The 11,246-nt window shown below is 42.6% G+C and overlaps 1 protein-coding gene across 1 annotated transcript in view; it reads right to left on the reverse strand.

The window, feature by feature from the left end:
• The window catches only part of LOC144805738 (uncharacterized), a 148,152-nt gene extending 137,741 nt beyond the window's left edge, over positions 1-10,411 (reverse strand). The window contains 2 exon segments of the mRNA XM_078672228.1: positions 8,414-9,656; positions 10,385-10,411. Coding sequence (XP_078528354.1) covers positions 8,414-9,656; positions 10,385-10,411 — 1,270 coding nt within the window.
• Between the last annotated feature and the right edge of the window lie 835 nt (positions 10,412-11,246).

Here is an 11,246-nt window from a genome sequence, read left to right on the forward strand (position 1 = left end):
GCAGAGTGGCAGAGGAAGAGAGGACCAGTTGAGAGGGTCAGGAACACAAGGGGCTGGCCTATGTGTCGAGAGAGGGTGCACAGGGCTTGAGCGAATGCTCAAGTGAGGGTGTGGGGGAAGGTGTCGAAAGGGGTCAGCAGCAGTTGTAGTGAGAGAGAAGGTAGCTGTAGTGACAGGGCAGGCTGCTGCAGCACTGGACACCCCAGAACCAGCCATGAGTGTGCACGTTGCCCGGACCAGTGCCAGCACTGTGAGGGTGTCCCAGGACTCCGGTACCATGGACCGGGGCTCCCTACGGACTGTGCAGGCGATGTTCAAAGTGCTCCATATGGTAACTGTCCCACTATTCCCCCGCTCTCTGAACCTCCCCCCCCACCCCCCCCGCAGGACACTTTTTCTGTTTTAAATTATTGGAGACGTTTCGGACATGAGGCAGGCCATGCTCTGCAACATCGTAGTATAGTTTTCCGTAGCGCCAATGTTCAGCCCGGGGGAAACTTTATAGCGCTATGTTAATTTATAATGCGCTACGTTATATTTTGAAAACTGTGTAATTGTTTTTTTGTTGCCTGCCAAGCGTGTTCGAAGGCTGTACACGTACAGAAATGCAAATAACAGTAGTACGGAATGGTTTTATGAAGCCTGAAAAGTAAAACTACCAGTACCAGAATGCAAAAGGCATTGTGTATTCTTCTTTCGAATGGCACGAAGTCACGTGACATCTTTGACAGCTCTAACATATTATTCTTACTCGTAAAATAACATCTTCAATGGCAATGTCTTTTGTAAACAGACTGTATTTTTCGGTACAAAGCTACAGAATACGTCAGGAAAAATAAGCATTAGTCGAGCTTTAATAATGTAGATGCAATTAGAGGTTATATGCAGTCAGGGCTTTAAGTGGGATGAAAAAACTGTAGGACCTCTTATAGGGACATGAGATATGTAATTAAGGGCGTGGCTTAAAAGCACTGAAAATCTATACTTAGCATAATCTGCCGCCCAACTGGTATTTTGCTACTTCTGTCATTACATCTATATGTATAATACAGCAAGTAACATTACACTTACAACACTCAGGTACTATTGGTATTGTTAATGGTTGTTAGTTGCATAACATAAATAAGCAACAGCCATGACTTCGTAGCATAGCGCATTGAAAATGCTTCAGTTCTGAAATGGGGAGACCGTGACAGAACTACAACGAGCCTCTTTGAAGTTGCATCACAGGCAGTGAAGGGTGGCAGTGCTGCAGGGTTAACAGTATTTTATTTCATCCTGACGTTGAGGGCAAAAATCGAGAGCCCAATAGCCACCTGTCTCAGCGCCTGCTTTTTAGTCAGCACCGCAAGACTCGTCCCACTTAAAGCGCTGCGTGCAGCGTATAAATGAGAAAAATAAGTGTAGGTACCACTCAAATTAACTTAGAGGGCGGGGCAAAGGGGTCGAGCTGGGGTCTGGGCATGATTATATAAAGACACTATTATCATCTGTCAAGTATTCATTTTGCCCTTGCATTACCATTGTTGATACTCAAAAATGTCCTGAATGAGCAAATTCCCTCTGTACGTGTGGGCATCGCATACATAGACAATTAATAACCTGTGTCCTACTATGAACCTCTCAAATGTGTAAGCTGTCCATTGCCTTTAAAAGGAACATGTTATGTTTTGACTAAGCTTTCTTTGCTTTGCAAGAAAAATAGAATTCACATAAAATACCACATAATTCACAAACGTTCATATCTGTTTTCCAGATATTTCTTCTCACAATCTACGACTATACTAATTTAAGCAGAGGAAACACCAGCTGTTTTAATTAAATGATTCTAAGCAAACACACCTAATAATTTTGCAATTTATACGCAGTGTCAGGTAATTTGTCAATAAAACACTGACCCCTCTCAAATAAGTGAAACAATCACAAATGCATGTAATCCAGTTTGTTTTATCAGTGTGATATAGATGAGATTTCCTGGTGCTTTGACTTTTTTTCCTCACTCATTCATCTCCAGTCTAATGGTGCATAATTATTAATATATACTGTATACTTTAAAAAAAATAAAATCAATATTAAAAACAATGTCATTTACAATGCTAATAGCTTTAAACATGTCACTGCTAGACCGATTGTATTGTAAATGCTTGTTTATTTGTGTGAGTGGCGCAAGAGCGGAACAGAGAACTTGACAAAATTAGCCCTTCTATTGCTTAATACACTATAAATGTGAAACACTTTGGGACTTAGGGGCTGGCTAAAGAACAACGTCAGGAAACAAACACAAATTAAAAGCACATTTTATTTATTCGCTGAAAACTGTTTTGAAATGTAATTTCCAAGTTCCACATATCTGTTTAAAAATATTTACACTTTCAGTCATTTCCGAGATTAGTTACAAACTGATAGTGGGAAAACACATGATGTATAAAAACTGTACTGTAGTTCCTATATTCCCAATAGGCTCTGCGCATTGGAATAATATATCCTATAGAATTGACATAGGACTGAGGTCGACTAGGTCTCTATTGAATATATTAGACTTAATTGTGAGTGCCAACTAGCTCAGAGGTCACTAGAAACTTTCTCGAATAAACGAGAAGGGATTAGTTTCTGACAACCGCATAAATATGACAACTTTGTTTCCCCAAGATAAAACGTATCTCTAGAGTCATGGAAACAATAGATAGATATTTCACTTAGTCAATCGTGCATGCTTCGTTTTACCAGAGGTGCAGAGAAATAGAGAGACAGGCGTTTTCAATAAAAAGTATTTATTGAACAGTCTTCTTTCTCATGCAGAAAAAATTAACTGCTACAATCGTAATACCTGCTGCAAAGTATAATGCGTACAGCAAGAAGAGTATTATAAAATAATACTGTAAAAGCATGGTATGGTTTCTGAGCCATAAAATACATACATAAATAAATAAAGACTAAAAGTACTCAACTGGTGCTTCTAAAATACGCCTACCCCAACGTACCTAACCTAAGTCTAGTACGAGGGAAGAAGTAAGTATGGTGTAGCATAGGTTTTTAGTATTCTTTTGTCAAGAATCTATCCAAGATTTCTTTTAGGGTCTAATCAGCTCCGTACCTTGGTTTAGAAAGAAGGAGGTCTGGTATCTCTCTGTCTCAGGACTCGATTTCCCAACACCCCGCAAGGGGAGCTTGGAAACACTGGAGCTGGATTTCTCGGCAAGAGAAAAGACTGCGTCTCTCTCAGTGCGTCTGCTGGAGGGTCGGCTTCCTTCGGCACTTGCTGCATCGAGATGCGTCGAGCAAGTAGATAGTCGAACTGCTCCACACCACCGTGTGTCTGCTAGGGCAAGTGTGGGCATATTTATACCTTGAAGGTGCCGAGTTTAACGTAAGGTTGGATATAATAACATTATCAAAGACTTGCAGTTCTTAAAAACTCCATGAGTTCTTGGACAAATCAATATTCAAGCAAGGGGAAGTCCCTGACTGCTGAAGGTGAGTTTTTCCAAGAAATCGTTGTGGATTTTTGGAACTAGTGACAGTAGCCATGCCGTATTTGGACTGCATGGGTTAAGTCTAAATATGGTTATGATTTCTATGCCTATATAAGGATAGGGTGATTTATACCTATATATGGGCATGAATCGGGAAAATTTCACTAGGGTCCTAAATTGCTCTACAACAATACTGAAACCAAAAACTTCTTTTTACATTATTTTACGTTTCTTATTTTTTGTTTTTAAAACAGGCCGTCGACCTTTTATGTGAAAATTATTATAAGTGCCTGACATCACTTTTTGTGACGTCATTACATGTGACGTCATTGTAATTCGCATATGTGTAGTGCTCGATTTTTGGGCTCTATTTATGAGTGATGGTGACTTTAAGCTTGCTACCATCCTGAATCTCTATTCTTGCCTTGTGTTGGTCCTTTTAACCAGATCGATGCTCAGCATATTCCCCTCCTGTGCTGAGATTTGCATATTCCCTTTATTCATGACGAGCTGGGCTCGTCATGAGCGTGCGAGGAGGCTACCTCATGACGAGCCCAGCTCGTCATGAGCGTGGAAGGGGTTAAGGCCTTTTTGCCAGACCTAGTAGCATAAACTAAAGGATAACTGACTCTAATCCATCTATTGCCTATTGGCTTTGACATAATTATGTGTCCTTTCATGATTCTACCTATAGTAGAGGGTGGATCCTGTTGTCTTTACTTTATATTACATATTGGTATGGTTTGTGTATGTACTCTGACAGAGCTAGGTGTTATTTCATCCTTCTCAGGCCTACAAGGCCCAGAACTAGAGAGACTCCATTTTGCTTTCTGTCCCTGCAGAACTGAGATGCTTGCAGGGTAAAGGTAATGTTTTAGTTATGAGGTGTTGTTCGCCCTAAGCGAACTGGAGAGAACCGGCCAAAGCTGAATCTAATCAGGAAGTGTCTCTGGGCTCAGGTCTCTAGACGAAACAAGCAGCTGGTCACTGTGGGAGCGTCTAGCGCAAGGAGCCTGGTGCATGGGATCGATGGGAGGAGGCTGATGGCTGGAACTTTCCATGAGGAGACAGCATTCCATATTAGTGAAGTGCAGAGGCGGAGTCAGAGAGAAAGACTTTGGGTTGGAAGGAGTGCAGTCGATGATTGGAACGGAGAGCGTTAGAGTGCAGAAGGAGAGGAGATGGAGCAGGGGAGAAGAGACAGTGGATGCTTGGAACAGAGGGAAGACAGACAGCCAGTGAGCTGGAACCAGAGAGAGAGAAACTAGAAGCAGGATTGAGTAGATGGTGTTCTGAACAGAGAGAGATGAAGTAATGTTTGGAGCTGAAGACAGCAGTCATAAGTAGTTACTTATCAGGAGGAGTTGTGATTAGCTGGAGTCTGAAGTGATGCCTTTTGGAAGAGACTGAAGTTATATTAATCTGTGAGAGCAGCTGGAGTGAATTGGACATTTGAACAGAGATAATCAGACAGAATGAAGAAGCTAGTGGAGCGAACGGTTATCAGAGCGGCAGAAACAATTAGACTGAAGCTGGAAGGCGGAGACAGTTCGTGGGGGAGAGGTGTCCAGTGCAGAGTGATCAGCGCAGATGCATGTCCAAGAGTGCAGAGGAGAATCACAGACAAGGGAGGAATCCAGATGACAGCTAGAACAAGACTTCATACTAATCAGGTGATATCTGTCCTGTTATATTAGTGCCCATATACATTAACCTTGCTTTTATTTCCTAGGTTAGATTCCCTACTGTAATGTTTTATTGCATTGCTAATCCTTTTCCTTTCAGCGGTGTGCAGTCTATTTACAGTCCCTGTTAGTTAGATGTGGATGTGGTCTTTACAGAGACCCTGCAGATCTGTGTATGTGTCTATTATGTGTTGCTATTGTTGTTATTGTAATAAAGATACCCCAGTTCTTAGTGAACCGACATGTGCTTCTTATTCTTGCATGAAAAGGTAACCTGTTCTTCTAGTCAGATGCTACTATGTGAACAGATCCTAACCCTGATCAGGTAAGTGGTAACTGAATAAGGGAGAGAGGAGCTCTTGGATTGAAGGATAGGTTGTACATCATCCAAATTGGCAATCATTGTGTGATCCAGAATACTGTAGTTCTATACCCCTGATGAATAGTGAGACTGATCCCTTTATGTAATGGTAATCATAGGATAAGCTGCCGTCTGGGTAGGAAGTCTGGGTTCGTATGGGACCGCGAGATCGCCGATTCTGATGGTGCCGTCTGGGTAGGAAGTCTGGGTTCGTATGGGACCGCGAGATCGCCGATTCTGATACTGCCGTCTGGGTAGAGAGGTCTGGGTTCGTATGGGACCGCGAGGCCGCCGATTCTGATGCTGCCGTCTGGGTAGGAAGTCTGGGTTCGTATGGGACCGCGAGATCGCCGATTCTGATACTGCCGTCTGGGTAGAGAGGTCTGGGTTCGTATGGGACCGCGAGGCCGCCGATTCTGATGCTGCCGTCTGGGTAGGAAGTCTGGGTTCGTATGGGACCGCGAGATCGCTGATTCTGATGCTGCCGTCTGGGTAGGAAGTCTGGGTTCGTATGGGACCGCGAGATCGCCGAGTCTGATACTGCCGTCTGGGTAGAGAGGTCTGGGTTCGTATGGGACCGCGAGGCCGCCGATTCTGATGCTGCCGTCTGGGTAGGAAGTCTGGGTTCGTATGGGACCGCGAGATCGCCGATTCTGATGCTGCCGTCTGGGTAGGAAGTCTGGGTTCGTATGGGACCGCGAGATCGCCGATTCTGATACTGCCGTCTGGGTAGAGAGGTCTGGGTTCGTATGGGACCGCGAGGCCGCCGATTCTGATGCTGCCGTCTGGGTAGGAAGTCTGGGTTCGTATGGGACCGCGAGATCGCCGATTCTGATACTGCCGTCTGGGTAGAGAGGTCTGGGTTCGTATGGGACCGCGAGGCCGCCGATTGCTGATATCATAGGAAGTCTGGGTATACATCTTAGGAATTCCCTGTCCTTAGGTGGTAGATGTATGTTGTTACCGGTTGTAAATAGGTCCTAGGGAGGGGGAGGTGGTAACGTTCTGGCTGAGTTGGTGATGCTCTGATGAGCTGGTCCTATCTAATCTGAGAAATCAGGCAGAACAATATGATAATGAGCTCCTTCACTATTTTCCTTACTTGTGCTTCGCTTATTGGCATGACATGGGTCTATAAGTATAACAAATAAATATATAAATTCACAGGTGTTCAGTGTGTTTCTCTGGTGATGTCACACATTGACATGTATTTGGCTGGTTCTTCTATTTTTAGGTGAATACTAATCACATGCCGTTCCCCCTCCTTCAATTTCTCTTTCTTTTTCTCCCCCTTTCTTTCTCTTTCTCACTCTCTTTATCTCCCCCCCTCTCTATCTCCCACACACTCCTGTTAGCTTTAGCTTCATGAATGTCACAGCCACTTCTGGCATTCATACAACAAATCCTTCAGAACATTTGAGACCAAGGAACAATCGAGTGTGGAAGACGAGTTGCTGGGAGTTTAACTCTGTTTTATTGAATCTCAAACATCTAAATTGGCACATTACAACATATAGGCTTTTTATGTGGGATTTTGCTATTTCACCACATTCTTCAAACAGTCTGCTGCTTACAGTGGCTCAATTCTTGTAAAAAGTAGAGTTTGGCAAGACACAAAATTAATAGGGAGAGCCAAGTCGGAGAGGAGCCACAGGTCACACTTAGTTATAAGGCTCGCGGCACGAGCTGATCCATCAGCCAATAACAGTCTGTAAAAGATGCAGCAAACGTTACTTAAAAAAAGGTATATGTTATTTTATATCTAACAATGGGCTATTTCTTAAACACCTGTGCTTTGCTTTAGTTCATTACATATACTGCATATACTGAAGTGACATTTGTTAATAGTAATACATACATTTTACCAATGAAGCTTTTATCTCCAGAGCCCTGACAACATGTCCACTCTGGGTGTGTTGGGTTTATAGGTTTTATCACTAATCCGACAAGTTAGTTGAGAGTACCGTTGTTAGTCCCAGTATTGTTCAGTGTTGCTTTTCCAGGTAGTGTGATCAGGTGCGATTGAATATTTTTCTTTATATCTCTTCTCAACCAAAAAAAATCAACAATATTATGTGTTCGCTGATGTGTTTGTAGGTTTGATAATTGACTAAAACTCTGCCCACATTCATTGCACTTGAATGGTTTTCCTCCTGTGTGAGTTAGCTGATGATACCTTAATTGGGAAGAGAAGCGAAAACTACTGCCACATTCACTACAATGATAGGGTTTTTACCCTGTGTGTGTTTGCTGATGTGTTTGAAGGCTTGATAACTCACTAAAGCACTTTGCACATTCACAGCACTTGAATGGTTTTCCCCCTGTGTATATCCGCTGATGACTTTGTAGCTCTGATAATCGACTAAAGCTCTTCCCACATTCACAGCATTTAAATGGTTTTTCTCCTGTGTGACTTTACTGATGACGCCTTAATGCTGAATGGTTTTTCTCCTGTGTGAGTTCGCTGATGATACCTTAATTGGGAAGAGAAGCGAAAACTACTGTCACATTCACTACAATGATAGGGTTTTCCCCCTGTGTGTGTTCGCTGATGACTTTGTAGCTCTGATAATCGACTAAAGCTCTTCACACATTCACTGCATTTAAATGGTTTTTCCCCTGTGTGTATTCGCTGATGACTTTGAAGGTTTTATAACTCACTAAAGCTCTTCACACATTCACAGCACTTGAAAGGTTTTTCACCTGTGTGTGTGTTCGCTGATGTCTTTGTAGAAGTGATAATTGACTAAAGCTCTTCCCACATTCACTGCAGTTGAATGGCTTTTCTCCTGTGTGTGTTTGATTATGTCTTTGAAGGTTTGATAACTCACTAAAGCACTTTGCAGATTCACTGCACTTGAATGGTTTTTCTCCTGTGTGTGTTCGCTGATGACTTTGTAGGTCTGAAAATCGACTAAAGCGCTTCACACATTCACTGCATTTAAAAGGTTTTTCTCCTGTGTGTGTTCGCTGATGTCTTTGAAGGCTTGATAAGTGACTAAAGCTCTTCACACATTCACTGCACTTGAATGGTTTTTCTCCTGTGTGTGTTCGCTGATGTCTTTGAAGGCTTGATAAGAGACTAAAGCTCTTCACACATTCACTGCAGTTGAATGGCTTTTCCCCTGTGTGTGTTTGATTATGTCTTTGAAGGTTTGATAACAGACTAAAGCACTTTGCACATTCACTGCACTTGAATGGTTTTTCCCCCGTGTGTGTTCGCTGATGACTTTGAAGGTGTGATAACTGACTAAAGCACTTTGCACATTCACTGCACTTGAATGGTTTTTCTCCTGAGTGTGTTCGCTGATGACTTTGTAGTTCTTCAAATCGACTAAAGCGCTTCACACATTCACTGCATTCAAAAGGTTTTTCTCCTGTATGTGTTCGCTGATGTCTTTGAAGTTGTGATGACTGACTAAAGCTCTTCACACATTCACAGCACTTGAATGGTTTTTCTCCTGTGTGTGTTCGCTGATGACTTCGAAACTGTGATGACAGACTAAAGCTCTTCACACATTCACAGCACTTGAATGGTTTTTCCCCTGTGTGCGTTCGCTGATGTCGTCGTAGAAGATATAACTGACTAAAGCTCATCCCACATTCATTGCACTTGAATGGTTTTTCTCCTGTGTGAGTTCGCTGATGATACCTTAATGCCGAAGAGAAGCGAGAACTACTGTCACATTCACTACAATTATAGGGGGTTTCCCCTGTGTGTGTTCGCTGATGTGTTTGAAGACTTGATAACTCACTATAGCACTTTGCACATTCACTGCACTTGAATGGCTTTTCCCCTGTGTGTGTTCGCTGATGTCTTTGAAGGCCTGATAACTGACTAAAGCACTTTGCACATTCACTGCACTTGAATGGCTTTTCCCCTGTGTGTGTTCGCTGATGTGTTTGGAGGTTTGATAAGTAACGAAAGCACTTCACGCTTTCACTGCATTTAAATGGCTTTTCCCCTGTGTGTGTTCGCTGATGTCTTTGAAGGTCCGATAATCGACTAAAGCTCTTCCCACATTCATTGCAATTGAATGGTTTTTGTCCTGTGTACGTGTGCTGATGAAGCTTGCGTTTTGATGACAAACTAAAGCTGTTGCTGCATGTGTATGATTCTTCTTTCTTGGGTAGTGTCTGCGGGTCGGGTATATATTTGTCTACAGCCCATGACTGCATTTCCTGATGGGCCAACATGGCTGATAAAGCACTTGTGTTTTTCTTGCGCACTTTATATGTGTGCAGTATTTCGCATGTTTGATTTCAGTTTTAACATTTAAATGCAATAGCCACCAAATATTTGCCACACTCCAAATACGTAGAAGGTGTCTTTGTAGGCGATTGTGACTTTAGATTGGATTATGGCTATGCACGCTTGCGGGTAAAGATGTATCTTCCTTCTGGCCGGTGCAAATCGGGACAGTCTGCTGTATTGTAGATACAAGAACTCCTCTTTCCTTTACCCTTCTGTTGTCTGGCTCCGCTCTGTTGTGCTTTTCTCTGGTTACTGTGGTTTGGCCAGAAAGAGTTTACAATACACCTAGAGCACGGAATGATGGCTTGTCATCATTTGACAAAACAGAACACTGTGGTAATCACATCATACCGATACCATGATCAAAGCTGGTGTTAGGCACTTGTTTATACAGGAGGTGGTTTGTTATTGTTGTTGCCTTCATTTTCCTAAGGTCATTTCTTTGCCTTGTGGCGTGGAGGTGCACAGCTCAGACTCTTACAATGAATGAACTGCCCTTGATGCTTCATCCGGAATCTGTCAGTTTATGTGCAGGTTCCCCTGTTGCCGACTGCGCTTATGTTTTCCTGAATACTGAAGCTCATTATTTCTGCTGGTATTGAAGATTTACCGCATTTGCTTCATTATTGATGGTCATTTCTCACATTCAAGGCTTGTTTTCTGTTGGATGTAAAGATATCTAAAATTACTGAATTGAAACATAATGGAATAAGAATTCACAATGTTTAACTGGTTGTAAAAGACATTTTGGGGGAGATTTACCAAATCTCCACGCAATACAGCGCAACCCACCCTCCCCGAGCGAGGCTGCGATGCGTTACGCAACAGGGAGGGAGCAGGAGAGCACCATATTTTCAAAGATATGGCTCTCTCCTTCCCTTTCCCTTGCGCTGGCACTGATTACAGCAGCCCTGTGCCATGCACACACCTTAGCAACAGAGCGCTTGTAGTGTAGTTCCTAAATCCCTAATAGGCTCTGCGCATTGGAATAATATACACTATAGTTTTAGCATAGGACTGAGGTCAGTATGCTCCTATCGAGTACATTAAACTTAATTACTTGTGTGTGCCAGCTAACTCAGAGGTCACTAGAAACTTCTCAAAATTACAAGAAGGGATTAGTTTCTGACAACTGCATAAACATGACAACTATGTTTCCCTTTAGAATCGGAACAGTCTCAGAATCGTGGAAACAATAGATAACAGTTTCGTCAATCGTGCATGCTTTGTTTCTACAGAGTGGTACACAGAAATAGATAGGCGTTTCAATAAAAAGGGGAACAGTCTTATTTCTCGTACAAGAGATATGAACTGCTACAATCGTAAGACAGAATGCAAAGTATAATACGTACAGCATTAGCAGTAGGATTAGATAATACTGCTATAGCATGGTTTGTAGCTATGACATACATTCATAAAAATGTCACATCAAACGTATGAATCCTGCGTCCACAAGATACATTCCAACCTTG

The sequence above is a fragment of the Lissotriton helveticus genome, chromosome 1_2 (assembly GCF_964261635.1).
Source record: "Lissotriton helveticus chromosome 1_2, aLisHel1.1, whole genome shotgun sequence".
Lineage (NCBI taxonomy): Eukaryota > Metazoa > Chordata > Amphibia > Caudata > Salamandridae > Lissotriton > Lissotriton helveticus.